Raw genomic sequence first — 22,109 nt, 5'->3', positions numbered from 1 at the left:
TTAGTTGTAGAATATTAGAATATATTCTGCGTTCAAAGATAATGAGAAACCCGACTCGCACTTTTTTTCACGTGATGTCCTGGAAGGTGAGATGCGGTATTTCTCTGTTTCCAAAAACCATTGACTCGGTACCACACCTACAGTTATCAAAAGCATATTCATATGGGGTATCAGACAAAATATATGACTGGATAGTCAGAGTGGCCACCTAACCTTGAAAACCGGAAGACAGCCTTGAATTTGTAAAAAAAGAAAAGAAAAAATAGGGGAAAAAACCTGGAAAAGACTGAATTTCCATGAGAAACTTCATTTTTGTATACAAGAACTTTTTTAAATTCAATTTATGATTGAGTACAAATAATATGCTACATATTTTGACACTATCTGAATATTTCTGTCTTTATCTCAATGTCTTCAACCATATGACTCAACATAAATTCTGTCCTGATGTGGCTCTGTTCAAGAAACATGATGTTATTGGAACGTCCATTTATGCAAAATTGCAGCTTGAATGAAAGTCATTATTTATCTACACTAAATGCTCACATTTCAGTAAATGACACACACAAACCTATCTTAGACACTGCACAAGTATGAGATCTGTTCATCATAGGTAAGTTGGTTTTTCTCTTTTTCCCTTCATGAGTCTGGAATATCTCTTCCAGGAAACGCTCGCTTGTGAGCATTTTGATAATTCGAATTTAAAACTTCATATGAGCTGGAGTTAATGTTTTGCTAGTAATAATGATAGGTAGTTCCTGTAATTGACTTTACATTGGCAGTGTTAATTGTAGGCACAATTTTGAGTAGTCGTGTTAGCAATTTTTTAACATGCAGATTGCCAGCCAAAATAACCTTGAAAATATACTAATTCAGCAGAAGGTGGGTTTTGTTCAGTTCTGAATTATTCCTTCAACAGCAATTTTTGTAAACAGTAAATGTGACCAGACAGCGTGTCGCGAATGCACAGAGCTGAAATTGCATATAAGCAGCACCTTCTCCAGCTTCTGGCTGCTCGGAGTATGGCTGTTTGATGTATAAGCAGTGAGAGCTAGCAGCCAGAATTTACCGGGAAAAATTTTTCTGGCACTGTCAAGCTGCCAGATTTGTGCATGCACATAACAGAGTTAGTGGGATGCACTTCATGTGACTCATGTTTTGTTTGTGGTGCATTTTTCAATCGTTTTTATGCTATTTCAGTTCATGTATTCAGCTATTTCATATTTACACTTCATTGTTAATAGTAAGGTAAGCATATCAGATGTTTATCCACCACTATGCATGGGAATCTAACCAGAAATGGTACGAGAAGCATTTAAGCAGTGCAAGACCAGACACAGGTTTCTATGTCATCGTAGCTGTTAATGCTCATTAACACCTGTTTTTTAGTGCTTGAAAGTAGCTGTCTGGCAGCTGCTTAAATGAACCCATTGTTCCACCTCTTCTGAGACTAATACCATCTACATCTTTCTGAGGTGGAAGGTCACAACGGAAACCATCAGTAATGGAGACGGATAGTGTGAACTGCCTGCGCTGTTGAACAAGTTCACAACATTTTCGGAGTGCAGTGTTTTGCAGTCATGCCTAAACAGAGTATAACTTGATACCAGAGTACATATGAGTCAATTTATCCATGGGTTATGTGCGACACCAAATTACAAATGAATGCATTATGTTCTTGGTGCAACACAACGATAAATATTTTGAAAATGGGGAAAAGTGCTTTGGGCAGCACAAAACATAAAACTCTACAAAACAAATGGAAGTCTTTTCATATAAATATATTTATGCAATGCCAAGAACCTGACACAATGAAAATTCAATCCCAAAGCAGTTAACAATGTAAGCCTCTTTTTTATTAGATTTGGTTGTTATTACAATGTCATCTTAGATAAACAATCGAAATATAGGTGTCTTTGTTGAACTGTATTCCTTGACACTCTGAGCCGATGTTGATTACAATTATCTTTGCCTTAAAAATGATACACACTAAAACTTTTATGCTCGAGTGTGTCATCCTCCGTAAACATGTGTGGTTACGAAATAACAGAATTTCCTTAAGAGTACAGTGATTTATTTTATCATCACCTTTTTTTAAATTTCATCTTCTTTGCAGCCATGCAAATTGTAATTGGAGTCATTTTTTAAAAATTATGCTTATCTGTTCTCTCTTTTGATCTCTGAATTATTCGTGTTGATTGCATTCAGTCCGCCAGAATGATCTCTGCTGTATTGCACAGTTTTTACAGAAAATAACTGGCAGAAATGCATGTCAAATAGCGTCAGTATATGACTTATTCTAAAACTCTTAACTGCACATCATAATATCATTTATCATGGAGAAGTTCTTTTTGAGATTTTTCCACCCCATGTTGACACAAAGAACATAATTTAACAAGTAGGATACGTTAAACACTACTAAAATTTTACAGGAATTACAACATGAAGAATTTCTTCCCAGGCAACTGGTACTACAGAACCAGGTGTGACACCTTCAGCTTAAAAAAACTGGCCATCTAAAACATCTCAGTTAAGTCATTTTTGTTATCAGAAAATGTCACAAAAGCTGAAATTTTGGGGTGCTTATGTACAATTTATAATCATTTGTCAATATGGAATTCCACTACTTGCATATCATCATTTCCATATAGTCAAATTGCAATTGCACAGAACAAAAATTGCACACAGTATTGTTTATGGTATTGCTCCATATGTTCATGGTAAACTTATGGATATGATTAAACAATGTTGTTCTTGAATCTGACAAGAGTTTAAACATTGTTTCTCGAAAACCTCAAATCGATATATGTTTGATTTTGGGATTGAAACAAGTCACAAGTTTTAACCTGATATTTTGACTGCATTTATTCAACGAACAAGGGACAGTGATTTTCTAGATGCTGTGGAAGGTTCTTTTGGTTTACAGAATCTTCCAAAAATTTTGTAATTGTCACTGGATGGACGAAACGTGAATTTTAAAGTTTGGAAGGACTTGAATAATGAGCTAGAAAAAATTTCTGAAAACACGGAACTCTTAGAGTTAGGTTTGAAAAGTCCATGCAAAGTCCGAGAGATGGCACCACCCACGTGTATCGAGGTCATGTTTAGATAGTAGCATCTTTGGAAAGAATGCACACCAAATTTCAGCCATATCGGTCTATTTCTTTGTGTTTGGCATTCGTGTGAATCAAGTAAGTCGAGCGATTGTCAAAAAATGGACAAAGAACAATTTTGTGAGGTAAACAGTTGGTTACCAAGGGAGAATCTGCACCAAAAAAGGCGAAGACCGTTCCTTTGGCCGGAAAGGTTATGGCGGCTGTCATTTGGGATTCACACGGGATCATCCTCACTGACTATTTGGAAAAGGGTAAAACTATTACATGTGTATATTATTCATCGTTATCGGACCGCATGAAAACTGAGCTGCAAGAAAAATGCCAGCAATTGGACCGCAAAAATGTCCTTTTCCATCACGACAATGCACCAGCACACACCTCAGCAGTTGTGGTCGCAAAATTAATGGAAATAGGATTCCAACTCATTTCACATCCCCCCTATTCTCCAGACTTGGCTCCATCGGACTACTATTTGTTCCCCAATTTGAAGAAATGGATGGCAGGACAAAGATTTTATTGAAACGAGGAGGTGATTGCAGCAGCTAATAGCTATTTTTCAGACTTGGACAATTTCTGTTATTCAGAAGGGATCAACAAATTAGAACAGCATTGGATGAAGTGTATGTGTATAAGTCTAAAAGGAGACTATGCCGAAAAATAAAAAGAATATTTAACTCAAACAAGTGGCACAGACTTTCCAAATGTCCCTTGTAGCTGCAGTCCCCATGTAGTTCATGGAGCTTCCAAAACTGGCACGTCACAAACAAACTGGGGAATTGTACAATTTTTAAGAGCCTTATATAATTTGTTTCATGGTTTGCCTACACAAAGAAGTTAATATACAGGTTATATAGCCTCCCCAGATGCACTAGATTGATCGAAAATGCAGATGTGGCAGAACGAGCTTTAAAAATGCTTCCATGTCTGAGAAATGTTTCTCAGTCGGTTCAAAATACAACTCCCTCTAATTCAGTGAGTTTTAAAACAGTATCTGTAGCAGTTAAACACAAATATTTAGGTCTAAAATTGACTTTATTATTTTTTTTCTGTGACTGCACGTGCATTCAAAGGTTGATTTCCAAAGTGATGTACCTATGGCTCCGTTTTTGTACTACGAATTGTTCACGCTTACCACCTCTTTAATGCAGCGAGTTGTCAGATCTGACAATTTGGTAAAAAATCCCTCATGAAGACTGAAATGCAGGATAAGAAGAATCTGACCACTCTGTAATGCTTTGTATTGGATTTTACTATACAAGATGCCCTAAAGAAAGTTAAGGACCCAACTGACATCTTGAGGCGTAAAGAAAAATTCATTCTGGTGTTATTGCCATGATACAGAAGCTGTTTGAAAGATACACCATTGAAATATAAAGTTATACATGCTATTTCATGTTTGGACCCTTCAGTAGCATTAAATCAAGAAATGGCTGAAGGAAGGTTGACATTGTGCCATGAAGTTCTCATCTCTGGTGAAGGTTATCTGGTGTAAAAGCAGATCATGTTAAACATGAATTTGTAGCAATGATCATTCCATAAGAAATGAGACTGTTCAAAAGAAGTGAAACTCATTTGGATGAATGTCATTAAACTGTCACAGAAAGAATGTTATAACTTTGTAAATTTTTTAAAAAATCATTTTAATAGTTTCACATGGAAATGCTGTTGCGAAATATGGTTCTTCAACAAATTCTGAATGTATTATTGAGAATCAGAATGAAAACAGTCTTGTTGCTCAAAGCCGTATCTATGATGTTGGCAGTGTTGACAGTTTCAAAATCTATAAAAGTTTAATTCTGTCTCTGAATAATACAAGTTCATTGTATAAAGACAATAAAAAGAAACAATAAGTGAAACTGAAAAACAAAAAGAACAAGTATCTGCCAGAAAAAGAATGCAGTCTGAAATTAAGATGTTAGAATATAAGAAAACAAAAATGTTGGCAGAAAGTGAACATTTGAGAAAGTAGTTTTCATCTAAATATATTTGTTGGTTTTTGATCATATTGTTCATAACTCACAATTCTGTGGTTTTCAGAGAAGCATATTAATTACAACAAAATACTGTTTCCATTTAAAATGCACTATTGAGCATGTACCAGTAATGCATGATTTTTTTTAGGTTTTCCAGGTTAAAATAATAATAATAATAATAATAATAAAAACCTTCAATTTGGTGACCACCCTGGATTGAGGATTTCTTGGTAGGAAGGAAGGAGAAAGTTATCTTGGCTGGAGAGTCCCATGCTATTCATGTTGTACAAGATGCGACAAAGTAATGAGACTGAAAAAAAAAAAAAAAATGTTGCTTACTGTTTTAGTCGAGTTAAATGTTGTCTCCTTCAAAGTAGTTCCCTTCTGATTGCACACACTTTTTCCAGCACTACTGCCATTGATGGTAACATTTCTGGAACTCATCTTCTGTAATATCCTCCAAGACCCTCGTCACATCTTGTGTTGTTTGAAAATGGTGTCCCTTGACCACCGTTTTGACTCTTAGAAAAAAAAAGTCGCACGGAGCGATATCTGGTGGATAAGGTGGCTGTGGTAGTACTGAAATTTGTTTTGAGGTTAAAAATTGCTGTACTGACAGAGCAGTACGGGATGGCGCATTATCGTGATCCAGAATCCAGTTATTATTAGACGAACCACTTCTCAATTTATGTTCGGTTCTTCTGGAATCATTTTCATGGATAATCTTCAATCAGATTGTAAGAGTTCATGCACCCTGGCCAAGTTGACATCCATCCATGAGGTTGATGGTCGTCCACTGTGGTCTCCATCTTCAACATTCGTTCTGCCTCACTAAACATTTTTTGCCAACGAAAAACTTGAACTTTTGACATAACCTCCTCTCCAAAAGCCTTCTGAAGCTTACCATAAGTTGTTGCGTTTTCACCCAATTTAACGCAAAAAAGAAATGGCATACTGTTGCGCAACATTATGCGGTTCCGTTTCCGTGACAAGAGACACAAACACGTGTTAACTTACTACAGCACAACTCACAACTGAGCAGTTGTGCATCGATGTGCACTTGGACTAGAAACAGTTTATAGACCAAGGTAAAAGATATTGTGCCTACGCAAGCCTGCAGGGTTGCCACATCTTGCAAAGAAAATCAGTCTCATTATTTTATTGTCGCACCTCATATATTAATTGTCTTTCAGACAATATTACTAGGAACCTCAGACTTTTTGCAGATGATGCAGTTATCTCTAATGAAGTACTGTCTGAGAGAAGCTGTATAAATATTCAGTCAGATTTTGATAAGATTTTGAAGTGGTGCAAAGATGGCCAACTTGCTTCAAATGTTCAAAAAAGTATGTTATGACTGTAACATCAGTGAGTTACAATTGGGGATCTTTAAACTCATACAAATAGTTGTGTGTAACACTCGGTGGGTGTAGCAGATAGCAGACTTTGGTTTATTAGTAGAATACTAGAGAAATGCAGTCAGTCTACAAAGGAGATTGCTTAAAATTACTTGTGTGATCCATCCTACAATGTCTTCTAGGTGCTTCACTTGTGTCATGCAAATGTTTTTTCAAGGGAAATTTCTTAGTTTAACTCTACAATAACTAACATTAGAAAGAGAAAGCGTTTGTATATGCAGCATTTAAAGGAGAGGAAGAGATATTTCCTCTTTCAGTGTTGACATGTTGGTACTTTCTGCTTTCCACAGTCACTTACGTGGCAGAATGTTTTGAATTTATGATAAAATGCAGCAGGAATTGAATATGTTAATTAGTTTTCTACTGATGATGTAAACTGAATTCTAATGGCATCCACACTTGTAAAAGACCATGTAAATGATTTAATGAATATGAGTGTATAATTAGTCTTCAAAATACCCTACTTCTTATGAACTATATTCCAAATTAAAAAGCAGGGCGAAGATGGTTTTATTATTGTGGGAAGTGGAATTTTAGTCCAGAAACAGCAATATTTTGAAAAATGTAAAGACACGGATACTTCAGGAAACATTCAAACACACAGACTGACAGCTGTCCTGGCTACAGATCTATGCAAGTCAGTGCTCTCAGCCTAAGATGTTAACCAAGAACTTAAGATGTTGACATGGCAAAGAGTCTGCAATGTGTGCTTGGAATGGTAGGTCATACCACTGCAGATATTTTCAAGGGGCACAACTTGCAGTAGGATATGTGGATACTGTCAAATGCCTGTAGGCAGCTAAACTGCACAACCTGCAATTTGCTACTGTTGCACTGATTGCAGTTTAGCTGGCACATTTCAATATAGACTGTGTGGCTATTTTCATTGTCCAGTGAACAGTTGACAGGTTGCCACCATAATCTCCCAGAATAGAACTTTAGGCTTTATAACAATTATTAAAAGTGTGTAATTGTTTTTTCTTTAATTGAGCAGTCCAATATTGTAAATAAATTTGATGTGTAATAGCTAATAAGGACGATGTAACTGATAAATTTATATTTATTTTCAATATATGAGTAATACTGAAATACAATGAGGTAAGATTGTTCTTAATTTCTAACTTAAAAAATAAATAATCAGAAAATAACACCAAATTGATGGTAAAGTAAAATAATTTTTTTCTGTCCCTTCCTAAGTGTGGTTTTTAAAATAAACAAGACATTGTTAAAATATATCAGACTGAAACAGTAATGCCATAAACATCACCAATTGGTGTGAGGAGACTCCTTTTGGAGATTTCTTTGCCATGGACTAGTGCGAACGTGATTTACTAGGAGTTATAGTTTTGACAAACCATAATCTAACAGTGACATAAAAACCACTGCACACAGCCACAAATTCGCTGAATAATTAAAGGCATCTAAAGACAGTGTTATACATTTCTTAAGCAGTTTTATATGCTACTTGTAATGAGAGAGTTGCCCTTTCATTCCCTACCTCAATTATTTTTGTAGTTTTTACAAACAGCAGCATTTATAACTAAAGATAACATTGCACCATGACACTGGAATTACCTTAGCAAGTGAAGAACAGGTGATGTTTAATAATTTCAAGTCCATATTTGGTTCTGAGTTCAGTGACATTAGAATCTCGTACAGAACACACTCCAGGGTCTCGTAGTATTTTAGAATGACATCAAGTTTACATAGGTCACCACTGAAATAAATTAAGAAATCAATATAAAACAATACTGAAGCTAAAAATGGTCACACAAAGAGATTAATTTCGATATTTGCATAACTGACTGAACAGTATGAGAAATAGTATTGTACCTTTCAAAAAGTTTCTCACTTTGCATGCTTGGATTTTAAACAAGCCTGTTGACTGTAATTTCTTACCTGCAGTACATAATGTAATCCTCGATAAAATTGCACTTTCATGCCGACATTGGTAAAACTTGCATGATGAATGGTAGGAACTGAATATGACGAATCAGGAGTCTGTTGTTGATAACCAATAAGCATTCTCATTCATAATTTCCTATGGTTTGTAAATAAAGTTAGCTGGTATTTTGTTCTACTAGGTTAGAATGTAACCACATTGTTGGAATTTTTGGCAAAATTGGAAGCGAGATGCACAGGTCAATTATTGCAATGATGAACATATGTCAAAGACTACATGACACACCAGTCTATTATGGTAGTACAGGAAATCATATTTTTGCTGACACCTGTTGTCTTCACCAACTCACAAGCAAGTTGTCACATTTCAACCTAACCTAGACCTCTGGCTATGCTACAGGTTAGTCTGTTAGCACATTTATCATATTTTCCATTTTTACTGAAAACAAATGTAATCAATTATATTTTACTGACTACTGTTTACTATCACCCAATTGGCTGTGCGACAAACATCAACAAATTGCCAACATCAGCATGCAACACAAGACCCGTGGACACCATTAGTAAACTTTAGCCTATTCATTTACTATATTCAGGAGCAATGAATGTGGTTGCTGACAGGCCAAGGAAGGTAGCCTTTTCTATGTGGCCACTGACACTTTCTTGCCTTAGTTTTCAGTCGGCAGAAATTGGAAGCTTTTGGATAAATAATTATCTCCTTCAGCCCTTGCCCACCAGAATTTTCAATAAACAGTACCGTCACAAAGTAGCAGCCATTGCTGAATATGTTTGAGCTGTGTTGCATCTGTGTAAATGAAATTCAAGTTTACCAAATCCATCTCTGTGATGGAATCTGATTTCAAAATTACTGTTTCCTTAAGAAGTGACCTGGGTGATAGTCATAGGAGAAATGTTGTGGTAACAACGAGCATTGTACGACATTACAATCTGAATATTCATGTTGTTGTTGTTGTTGTTGTTGTTGTGGTCTTTATTCCAGAGACTGGTTTAATGCAGCTCTCCATGCTACTCTATCCTGTGCAAGCTTCTTCATCTCCCAGTACCTACTACAACCTACATCCTTCTGAATCTGTTTAGTGTATTCATCTCTTGGTCTCCCTCTACGATTTTTACCCTCCACGCTGCCCTCCAATACTAAATTGGTGAGCCCTTGATGCCTCAGAATATGCCCTACCAACCGATCCCTTCTTCTAGTCAAGCTGTGCCACAAATTTCTCTTCTCCCCAGTTCTATTCAATACCTCCTCATTAGTTATGTGATCTACCCATCTAATCTTCAGCATCCTTATGTAGCACCAAATTTTGAAAGCTTCTATTCTCTTTTTGTCTAAACTATTCATATGATAAGCATAATAAGACAGGCTAAGAAAATATGATCATATTTCAAGCTGATCACTATTTCATATACACACTTGATATAGAAATTGAAAAAGAATAAAATAATGGCACTGACCATTGTTCTGCTGATGTGTACTCTCCAATGGCCCAGACAAGATGAGTATACACTTCTGGGCAGATGCTTCTGTTATTAAGAATAGAAACGTAATCACTGAGCTCAGAATGTTTCAGTAACACAAGCTTTGGGAATTCCTTGAAGATGTATTTGACCTGATGCCATAAACACCTGAAAATAAAGTACATCTGAAAAGAGAGAGAGGAAGGATGTGGATGGAGCAGTTTAATGTCTCATTCAGATAGATCGTTAAAAACTAAAATGGTATTCCTGTAACAATATGTCTTTTACAAAACAACTACCTTCTAAATGGAAAGAAACAGGCAATTAGCATTCATTTGTTGGAAAGTATGGTTTAAAGATCAAACATATTGTTGAAAAAACATTGGATAAAGTGTTATATCCAAAGAAGCCTGATGCCAAACAAGGTATGTATATTTATATTTTTGGTATGTTTTATGTGTAATTAGTGTATAAAATTAACAGAGTAATAGTAATGTTTCTTGCCTTCAGAATTACGATTGGCCTCCTTGAGAACGTCCAAATTGGAATCAAATGCATGAAGGCCAGAAACGTTATGCAGATGAACAATGGCTTATGTCACGTGTATGTCGTGGGTTGCCTAAGCATAGAGTATATTAAAACTAAAATAAAATCCTTGGAGAATTTGGCGTTAAAGCAAAATTAACAAATATAATTTGTGAAACTCTAACAAAGACTATGTCTACAGTAAAATTTATAGGAGAACTGTCTCAGCCATTTGAAATTTAAATTGTTGTTAGACATGAGGATGGTTTATCACCCTTCACTGTTTAACAGCATTCAAGAAAAACTATAGGATCTGGAATTTGGAGCTAAAGAATCACAATATTGAACAAAAAGTTCTAGGAAGGAACACAAATGGAATTAAGGAGAGTTGGAACGTCCTATCCCGACAATGTTAAATTTAGTGACTTGGCTTCCCTGTACTTCAGGAACCACTGCAGCCATTGACATGAAACTTTTACAGGACATTAAACTGTATGTTCTACTGAAGTACAATAATTGCATTTCAGCCACTGCTTTCAGAAATACAATTTTTTAATTGCACGTTTAAAATTTTGTGTACTTTTTTTATATGTTATCCTAATTAATTTTAATTATACATAACATTATGCTCTTCTTTTTATTCAGTAGACTCAGGATATGTACATTATTACTCCCTGAAAATTTGAATACTCTACTTGAAGTGTTTTCTGAGATTTAGGGGAAAATGCAACAGAAAACGTAAATTTTCAGGAACTGCTTCTAAAGTTTCAAAAGAGCGTAAGTTCTCTGATGCAGTTTGCTCCAGGATTAATTCCCTTATGCTATAGCACTTTCACCCTACCAATGTTGCCATAATTAAAAGCAATAATAGCATCACTCACCCTCCACATTAAGTGTCTTCATTGCAACAAAAACATTTTTTGGTAAGCGAGTCCATATAAGATTATTGATTGATTCATTGGGATTTTGAGTCTGACCATGCGTACACTTCTTCAGTAATTCAGGATTTGCCAGTTCTCTGTAAACAGGTTTTATGATATCCGTGAGTGGTGTTGGGATGGGATGGGATGCACTGTGAATCACGTCCAGGAGGTCAGAGGTGGTGTACTGGTTCTTCATCAGTTGACAATCTGTGGAAGAACGTAGCCCATACTGGCTGCCTAATTTTCAACACATCCTCAGTATTAGTTGTAATGGCCATCCCTTAATACTGCTGTAGTTCATTAATCATTTTGTCTTTCAGCCTGCCTCTTATGGTTTTACCATCATAAAATTTCCTGTCCCTCAAACTTTCTTTCAACTTCCTCAACTTGATGCCCATCCTCTTCTGGACAGTTATGTGATAATCTTTTCGACTCTGTATGTGCAGAACAGGGAATCAGTGATGATAAGGCCGTTGCAGCATCCCTGAATATGGAAGTTAATAGGAATATAAAAAAAGGTAGGAAGGTTTATCTGTTTAGCAAGAGTAATAGAAGGCAGATTTCAGACTACCTAACAGATCAAAACGAAAATTTCTGTTCCGACACTGACAATGTTGAGTGTTTATGGAAAAAGTTCAAGGCAATCGTAAAATGCGTTTTAGACAGGTATGTGCCGAGTAAAACTGTGAGGGACGGGAAAAACCCACCGTGGTACAACAACAAAGTTAGGAAACTACTGCGAAAGCAAAGAGAGCTTCACTCCAAGTTTAAACGCAGCCAAAACCTCTCAGACAAACAGAAGCTAAACGATGTCAAAGTTAGCGCAAGGAGGGCTATGCGTGAAGCGTTCAGTGAATTCGAAAGTAAAATTCTATGTACAGAAAATCCTCGGAAGTTCTGGTCTTACGTTAAATCAGTAAGTGGCTCGAAACAGCATATCCAGACACTCCGGGATGATGATGGCATTGAAACAGAGGATCACACGCGTAAATCTGAAATACTAAATGCCTTTTTCCAAAGCTGTTTCACAGAGGAAGACCGCACTGCAGTTCCTTCTCTAAATCCTCGCACAAACGAAAAAATGGCTGACATCGAAATAAGTGTCCAAGGAATAGAAAAGCAACTGGAATCACTCAACAGAGGAAAGTCCACTGGACCTGACGGGATACCAATTCGATTCTACACAGAGTACGCGAAAGAACTTGCCCCCCTTCTAACAGCCGTGTACCGCAAGTCTCTAGAGGAACGGAAGGTTCCAAATGATTGGAAAAGAGCACAGGTAGTCCCAGTCTTCAAGAAAGGTCGTCAAGCAGATGCGCAAAACTATAGACCTATGTCTCTGACGTCGATCTGTTGTAGAATTTTAGAACATGTTTTTTGCTCGAGTATCATGTCGTTTTTGGAAACCCAGAATCTACTATGTAGGAATCAACATGGATTCCGGAAAGAGCGATCGTGTGATACCCAACTCGCTTTATTTGTTCAGGAGACCAAGAAAATATTAGATACAGGCTCCCAGGTAGATGCTATTTTTCTTGACTTCCAGAAGGCGTTCGATACAGTTCCGCACTGTCACCTGATAAACAAAGTAAGAGCCTACGGAATATCAGACCAGCTGTGTGGCTGGATTGAAAAGTTTTTAGCAAATAGAACACAGCATGTTGTTATCAATGGAGAGACGTCTACAGACGTTAAAGTAACCTCTGGCGTGCCACAGGGGAGTGTTATGGGACCATTGCTTTTCACAATATATGTAAATGACCTAGTAGATAGTGTCGGAAGTTCCATGCGGCTTTTCACGGATGATGCTGTAGTATACAGAGAAGTTGCAGCATTAGAAAATTGTAGCGAAATGCAGGAAGATCTGCAGCAGATAGGCACTTGGTGCAGGGAGTGGCAACTGACCCTTAACATAGACAAATGTAATGTATTACGAATACATAGAAAGAAGGACCCTTTATTGTATGATTATATGATAGCGGAACAAACACTGGTAGCAGTTACTTCTGTAAAATATCTGGGAGTATGCGTGCGGAACGATTTGAAGTGGAATGATCATATAAATTTAATTGTTGGTAAGGCGGGTACCAGGTTGAGATTCATTGGGAGAGTCCTTAGAAAATGTAGTCCATCAACAAAGGAGGTGGCTTACAAAACACTCGTTCGACCTATACTTGAGTATTGCTCATCAGTGTGGGATCCGTACCAGATCGGGTTGACGGAGGAGATAGAGAAGATCCAAAGAAGAGCGGCGCGTTTCATCACAGGGTTATTTGGTAACCGTGATAGCGTTACGGAGATGTTTAACAAACTCAAGTGGCAGACTCTGCAAGAGAGGCGCTCTGCATCGCGGTGTAGCTTGCTCGCCAGGTTTCGAGAGGGTGCGTTTCTGGATGAGGTATCGAATATATTGCTTCCTCCTACTTATACCTCCCGAGGAGATCACGAATGTAAAATTAGAGAGATTAGAGCGCGCACGGAGGCTTTCAGACAGTCGTTCTTCCCGCGAACCTTACGCGACTGGAACAGGAAAGGGAGGTAATGACAGTGGCACGTAAAGTGCCCTCCGCCACACACCGTTGGGTGGCTTGCGGAGTATAAATGTAGATGTAGATGTAGACCATGAGGCTTAGGGGCTACTACACTATTATATGCTTTAGGGTCTCCATCACCTAATAACTTAGTGTAATACTCTCCCCGTTCATTCACAGATAGACTAAAAATTTCAATAGCTGCAGAGGCCTCCATACCCCCACTTATTCCTTCATAATTCTGTCACAGATATGCCCTTCTTCATTCTCTGATTTACACTTATAACAATGTTTGGTTAAAATCTGGAAATCTATTACCTTTCCAGTATCTACTCTGGTCGCGGTAGCAACAGAATTCTTAGAACTGTAGCTGCGCTTCTGCCAAATGTCATCAAAAGCTACTGGTGTGTCAGTCCTACCATCATTTATTTCAACAGCTTTATTTGCAGCGCCCTTCATTGACTCACATGCATAAATTCCACAGCAGCTCCAATAAATCCTGCATACTTGTCAATTTTACTAGGTAGGCATGGCATATTCATCACGGCACACATTGTTTCTGCTGCAGTGTGTCTTTTGCCAATAGCTCTCAATCCATAAAACCACCTAACATTTACTTCAAAATAATTATCTTTACACTTAGTAGACTTCCTGGCTAGTCCATTTGATACCTCACTGTCTTCATGTAAACTAACTGGCCCTCCATATATTTTGCAACACACACATTCACCTAACATCCTTGTCAGGATGTGTCAGTCTACCAGAATATAACCTAACCTACCATTTACATCACTTTTGTTACGGGAAAACTGCGTATCACAACATTTTATTTTAATCTTCAAAGCACTAATGGGTGTTTCTCTAGATGCTGATGAGTTTGCCTGTATTTCACTGTCTGTAACTACACACGCCACAGGTGGAACACAATGTTTCCCTTTACTTGAAAATCTATTACCATGAAACCCACATTTCTTAAAAACACTTCTTTTTGGTGTCACACTTTACTTTTTGAGAGATTTACCAATCTATTTGTCACTTTTCCTTGGAAAAATGTTAGCACTTTGACATACAATGCATGTTTATACGATGAAACAATACGATACTGTTTTTGACAGTGCTACCAATACAAACACCTAATTTAACCTTTATAACACAGCAATCCCCCGCCTTCTACATAAAAAAATTACCGATTTTATTTGATCTTGAAGTAATGCATGTAAAAATTTTAACATTTTCAACCGGTGAGATTATATTTAAAAAATAAAATAAAATACTTCTCACGTGACTTTATAAATGATATCATTTTATTTGGAAAATTGTAAATTTTATAATGAGATAAAAATCTGAAAATGTGAAAATTTTTTTTTTCCATTATAACTCCCCTTAAGGTAAGCTGCCTGGCTTTTGCACACAGTTTTGCAATACTGTCAGAAAATCTGATAGACACTGTTATTCAAATAAATCTGTAAGAAATAGAACTGGTCTCAAAATTTCAGATGAAAAAGTCAAATTCATGACAAACATAAAAATGCACTAAAATTCTTGGAAAAACAAATAGGTAAAATAGAGCGAGTAAGTAAATTCAAATATCTTTGAGAAACTTTACAACAGCATCGACTAGAAAATTTTGCAGCAGATGTAAGAGTTAACAATATGGAGAGAGCATATGGTTTGACAAAGAATATTTACAAAAATAAATGCACATCTAGAAAAACAAAACAAAAACACTATACTACAGTGGTATGGCCAAAATGTTTATATGGGGATGAATTCCTAACAATGAATTATAAGCTGAATAGAATAGAGGTACCTGAAAGATGGATATTTAGAAAAATAATGGGTGCAATAAAACCTACAGATGGCTGGAAACTGAGAAGTGATGAGGAGATCTCCAAAAATAGAGAGAAAAAAAGAAGATTTTTTTTGACACCTCTGCCGAACGAATTACAACAGTTTCATGACGCAACAAATATTCCTGTATTTCTGGAAGAAAAAATTGACAACAACATGGACTACAGAAGTAAGGAAAGGTATAGAAAGAAACATCATCAAATAATCAGAAATAAGAGACAGAAATATTTTCAAGAATAAAATATTAAGTTCAGAAGCCTTTCAATGCAAAAGAAATAAGAAATCGGGAACTATATGGAAAGAAGAAATGAAAAGACAACATGGGGATAAGTTAATGGGATAATGGAAAAAAAATTATCCCTTTGGTCCATTTCTATATGCAGACAGATTCTAGTCTGAACAATGTCAAGACTGTTTACCTTCTTGACGTATTTTCAACATGTCCACTGTCATTGGAAATGTACTCAATATATAAATGTCAACCATTTTACATGCACACGTGATGTTCTACAAAACTTGAAATGAAAACCTTTAACAAATTTATGTCCTTCCTGATCCAGTAATTGGAAAATTTGTTGTACTTTGAATTAAAAAGTTCTTGAGTGACAAAGAGGAAGAGTGCAATCCTGCTGCAAGAGAACGATTATTGCAGATCTGTTTTGTGGTATGTAAACTGCTGTGTTATGATATGCATGATTCATTGGCTTTTTGACAAAGAAAAATGAACTGACACTATATATTTAAGGGAACAATATAAAAACAAAGCAGGCAAAAGGGAATAAATACACCTAGAAATGAAATTGACAGAAAGCACAAAGTCGCAAAGCAGGAATAGCTAAAGAAGAAATGCAAAGCTGCAGAAGAATGCATGTTGATGGCAAAGGTAGATGCCACTTGTAGGAAAATTAAAGAAACCTTTGGACAAAAAGAGAAGCAGCTACATGAAAAGACAATATGAATTTGACAGAGCACTGACAGACAAATATAAACAAGAAACCTAGAGCAGACAAAATTCCTAGATCCTCAGGAGAAGCAACCTCGACAAAACTGATCCACATAGTATGCAGGGCCTATGATACAGGAAAATGCAATTACTCCAGTACTAAAGAAGTTAGGTGTTGACAGGTGTTAGTATTACCAAAACACCAGTTCAGTAAACCACAGTTGCAAAATAGTAACATGAATTTGTAGAGAAGAAAGTAAAAAAGCCAGTAAAAGTCAATCTTGGGAAAGAATAAATTTTATTTCCAGAGAAATGTAGGAACACTCTAAGCTATGGTGCCCTTACCTAGCTTTGCCTTAGTAGATAGGTTCAAGTCTGGCAAACTTTCATTTATATAGCAATGAAAATAATCAATATTTGATAAAGTAATGTGGACGAATAAAAAATCTGCTAACCAAGTGGGGCAGTACAAGAAAAGGCATAAAAAGAGGAGGAAACACAAGGACTTTCAGAGTCAGCAGTTCCCTTCATTTGGCAGAAGGTTTGAAGGAAAAGACTAGTGAGGCTTAGGAAATGGGGAAGAGTTATGGAAAAGTCATCCAGAACCGACATCAGTGCAGACTTACTGGATGGGATGAGAAGGAAACATTGATTGTTGGTACCTTCACCAACGAGATTTGAAAAGCAGAGGACTTAAAGATGGAAGATGAGTTGTAAAAGCAGAAATCCAAGTGAATTATACATTGTAGACAGGCGAAGGGGTGGGTAGAAATGGACAGGTCATAAAATAAACAATAAAAAAATGAAAGATAGTTACTGAAAAGAAATGCTCATGCCACAGAAATTAACTTAAATTTATGCCAAGTGGGTGGTGAGAACCAAGCACATGTTGTAAGGCCAGTTCCCACCTGTGAAACTAGCTTCAGAAGGAAGAATCCAGATTGCATGTGCGGTGAAAAGGGCACCAAGGTTATGACTCATGTTGTAGACCTTGTTGTCCAACAGTATATTGTGTGTTGCCAGTATATAGGCTCTGTCTATGCTCATTCATCCTTGCCTAAGCACATTTCATTTTCGCAGTATAATACGTACATATGAAAAACTGAGAGATTTTGAGACTTTGTTTCAATATGTCACTAAAACACTTTAGTTCACTAGTATGGTGAAGGACTAACTTGTCTGTGCGATGATGGATATGTGAATATTTCTGAGAACAAATTTATACAGTAGGAAATGGACTCAACTAATACAAAGAGAAGTGAGGAAAATAATGATCTTTTTTATTCCTCTGTTACCAGTGAACATACTAATCAGTTGTTTATTTCAATAAGATAATTCGTGTATGAAGGTTGTCTTCTTTTTCAGGGCCTTATCCAGTGTCTTTCACAGCATCAGCATGTTATCCTGGACCTGGTAATGTTAATGATAGAGGGTGGCTGGCTGTCCTACCTTTCACCCCCCCCCCCCCCCCCCCCTTTCCTCTCTGGGACAGACTACATGTACCCCATCTCTGTGTCAACTGCTATTGCAAGTGAAAGTGTGTGAGCATTTTCAAAATTTTGTGAATTGAGTAATTGAGGCAGGACATGGGCACCAACCTCAGAAGTGGGAAACCTCCTGAAAACCACATCCAGGCTCTGACACTTGTTGTTAATCCACAGAATGGATTTGATCCAGGACCAGTGCACCTCCCACAAGTGGTGCGCTAATGTGCACGACTATCCAGATGGGTTATCTGTGTACAAAAGCACTTTGTAATTTTTATACTAATTATGAATTTATTTCGACATTCTGATGTCTTGTCAGTAATATGCTACTTTTCTCGAATAATATAATCTTTTTTAATATAATGTCAACTTTTGACACACATGGTATCTACAGCTGACATAAATGTATTTGTAACTTGTGATTTAAGTAATCAAATTACATTAGACCAGTACTAATGAAAAAGAATTTAAAAAAAAAAAACTGCTTACTAATGACACTAAGCTCATTCTGTTCACACTGCACTTACATTTGTGTATTAACTTATGTATATATGATTCCAATTTGAACACATTTCCAATTAATAATAAGTGTGTATCTTATCTACCCACATATTTGGTTTTATTATGCGTATTATATCTTTAATGCCCTCGGTTTGATTGTATGATTTGTAGGAGAAAAGGCACTTCTTACGTGATGTTTAAGCAATAATTCAAGCAAAAGAGATGAAGGTGAAAGACTGGTCACACGAGAGAGAGAGAGAGAGAGAGAGAGAGAGAGAGAGAGAGAGAGAGAATATGACGAAGACTAATTAAATTTAGTTCTTTTTCAATGTGTATGTAAAAAAAAAAACTAATTACACCATTAGGTATGTTTGAGAGAACAGTGTAAACACTTACAGTTAGCAGAGAACACATGGTGTGTCATGGGGCGATCACTCTGTTTTTAAAATAATTGAAAAGTCACGATCGCTTCAGTCGTTTGTTAGATGACCGGTTTCAGCACTCAGAAGGTGCCATCATCAAATCTGTGAAGGTATAACATAACAGGTTTGAGAACTGTGTATGCGCTGCTTGGACAGCGCTATCTGGTGGCCGGTTGTGAACCGCTAGAATCACAGCAGGTAAGCCTGTGCGGAATAGGGCAGTGATGATGCCGACCGGTGTTAGGCGAGCAGTGGTAGTTTCATCTGGTGACTTCAGTTTTATATTTTATGGAAAGAACGACCACGAGAGCAGATTTTTATTATTTTTTTATTGGTTGTGACAATGATTTTCTCAGATGGTATTCCTCATATGCCATGATGTCCATATGGTTTTATAAATGTTAATCGACGTTTCAGGTATGTGGTTCTGTAATAATTGTAATGTATATAGTTAACTCATGTAAGCCCTCCCTCAAACCTGTTATGTTATACCTTCACAGATCTGATGATGGCTCCTTCAGAGTGCTGAAACTGGTCATCTAATAAACGATTGAAGCGATCGTGGCTTTTCAATTATTTTAAAAACTTAGTTATTCCTGTTACAGAGACACATGCTGGTCCAGTTCGCTGGCCGAAGTGGCCGCGCGGTTCTGCCGCTGCAGTCTGGAACCGCGAGACCGCTACGGTCGCAGGTTCGAATCCTGCCTCGGGCATGGATGTGTGTGATGTCCTTAGGTTAGTTAGGTTTAACTAGTTCTAAGTTCTAGGGGACTAATGACCTCAGCAGTTGAGTCCCATAGTGCTCAGAGCCATTTGAACCATTTTTTTGATCCAGTTCAGCCAGTGTCTAGACAATTCTAGCATACAAAAATCTTTCCTTCTATGTTGCATGTCTGTTCTTGCAGAATCTCATGCACAAGAACAGCCTTAAACTTTGTATAGGACTAGACGATACACAATCTTTAGTGAATTACTTGATACATTGCATCTTTTAATATGTTATTGTATATTAATGTTTCTGTTTACTTCTTTCACATTTATTATTCATTATCTGACACTGTTTGCAATAACTGAATGTGCTGTAAATAACAAGTTAGCTATAGAATTTCATGTATACACATTCACAATCTGTTAAAACAATTTCTAATTCAAAAAGATAATAATTCACTCATGCAATACAGTAACTGTACAATGTATGCAAAATTAAGGATATGAAAATTCTAGAAAAATACTGCATAATGCTGAGACTCACCACTGAAACTGTAGTACACCAGGTAATAATCATTAACATAGATAAGATTGTTAGTTGTATAAAATAATGTAACTTTAGCACTGATTTTGCTAATAGTAGTAATTAAAATAATTAAGCACTTTAGCAGCAGTTTACATACTTCAAATGTAATTGTTCAACATCAATACTTTACAAATTTTTTAAAAAAACATTGTATAAGAAAACAAAGCTGTGTTAGGCTTTTTCCATTAATGTAAAACTTGTTACATTTAAGTTTTGCCGAGTAGCAAACAGACACAATGTAAAGACTACTAAACATGTAAGCTTTCAGATAAAAAAAAAGGTACTTCCTCTGAAATAGAACTATAGAACTCTCTCTCTCTCTCTCTCTCTCTCTCTCACACACACACACACACACACACACACACACACACACACACACACACACGCGCGCACACAGGGCCACTGGAGCCCAATCGTGGACTGCATCTGCATCTGACACAAAAGGATTTAACTTTCACAAGCTTTTGGAGTCAGTGGCTCCTTCTTCTGGTGGAAGAGTTGAAGGAAGGAAGGAAGGAAGAGGGGTGAAGGAAGAGGACTGTAGAGGTTTTAGGAATGGGGTACAGCTTAGAAAAGTCACCCAGAATGCTGGGTAAAGGAGACTTATCGGACGGAATGAGAAGGAAAGACTGATTGTTGGAGACTGCACCAGACAAGATTTGAAAACCTGGGAGCTTAAAGGTGGAAGACAAGGTGAAATGTGACACAAAGATTACTAATAAAACAATAGAGTGAAAAGCTAAGTGCATTATATGTAACACAGGCAGGAAATGGGATGGTGAAAAATAGACAAGTCAGAAAATGAAAGATATAAAAAAACTGGAGTGAAGAAAGGAGTAGTTACTATGAATAAATGCTGAGATGGAAGGAATTAACATAAATAAGGCCAGGTGGGGGGTGAGAACCAAAGAAATGTTGAAGTGCTAGTTCCACCTGCGGAGTTACGAGAAACTGGTATCTGGGGGAAGAATCCAGATGGCGCATGTGGTGAAACAGGTGCCGAGGTCATGACTGTCACATTGTACAGCATGATCTGCAACCGGATATTGTATCTTGCCTGTATACACCCTCTGCCTATGCCCATTCATCCTGCCTGATAACTGGGTGGTAGTCATGCTGATGTAAAAGGCTGAACAGTGTTTACATAACAGCTGGGATATGAAATGTCATTTCACAGGTGGCTCTACGTTTGATAGTATGTGTTTTTCAAGTTACAGGGATGGTATAGGTGGTGGCAGGAGGGTGCATAGGGCAAGTCTTCCACTGGGGAAGGTCACAGGGGTGGGAGCCATAGGGTAGGGAGATGGGCGCAGAAGGAGCATAGGATCTGACAAGGATATTGCGGAGATTAGAAGGGCGATGAAATGCTATTCTAGGTTTGGTGGGCAAAATCTCAGACAGAATGGATCTCATTTCATGGAATGGTTTTAGGAAGTCATGGCCTTGTCAAAGTGACAACTGGTGTACTCCAAAGTTTCTTTTTTTTAAGGGATCAGCAGTACCAGGACTGGATGCGACGGCCCGGGAAATCTGCTTTTGGACTAGGCTGTTAGGATAATAAAATCCAGTGAAGGCTGAAGTGAGAGTGGTGGTGTATTGCGGTGAAGTACTTACATTAGAAGGGAAAAGGAAGCGAGGAAGGAAGAGATTCCAGATACTGGATGACATGATGGACGGTACAACATGCAGCAGCCTTAAGGGGCTCCGGAACGCCCTGTACTTGCAATGTTAAAATAACGCTTATAAA

At 37.2% G+C, this 22,109-nt stretch overlaps 1 protein-coding gene across 4 annotated transcripts in view; it reads right to left on the bottom strand.

Moving 5' to 3' along the window:
* Positions 1 to 22,109, bottom strand: part of LOC124788313 (AP-5 complex subunit zeta-1-like) — a 158,491-nt gene that overhangs the window by 16,039 nt on the left and 120,343 nt on the right. For all 4 annotated transcript variants that reach the window (XM_047255551.1, XM_047255548.1, XM_047255549.1 and 1 more), the window contains 2 exons: positions 9,883 to 10,053; positions 8,083 to 8,224 (listed from right to left, as the gene is read on the bottom strand). In XM_047255551.1, coding sequence (XP_047111507.1) covers positions 8,083 to 8,224; positions 9,883 to 10,053 — 313 coding nt within the window. The remainder of the gene's footprint in view (positions 1 to 8,082; positions 8,225 to 9,882; positions 10,054 to 22,109) is intronic.

The sequence above is a fragment of the Schistocerca piceifrons genome, chromosome 3 (assembly GCF_021461385.2).
Source record: "Schistocerca piceifrons isolate TAMUIC-IGC-003096 chromosome 3, iqSchPice1.1, whole genome shotgun sequence".
NCBI classification, from domain to species: Eukaryota; Metazoa; Arthropoda; class Insecta; order Orthoptera; family Acrididae; genus Schistocerca; species Schistocerca piceifrons.
Note: the sequence above shows the minus strand (reverse complement) of the source record. Positions and strands in the feature narration are given on the sequence as shown.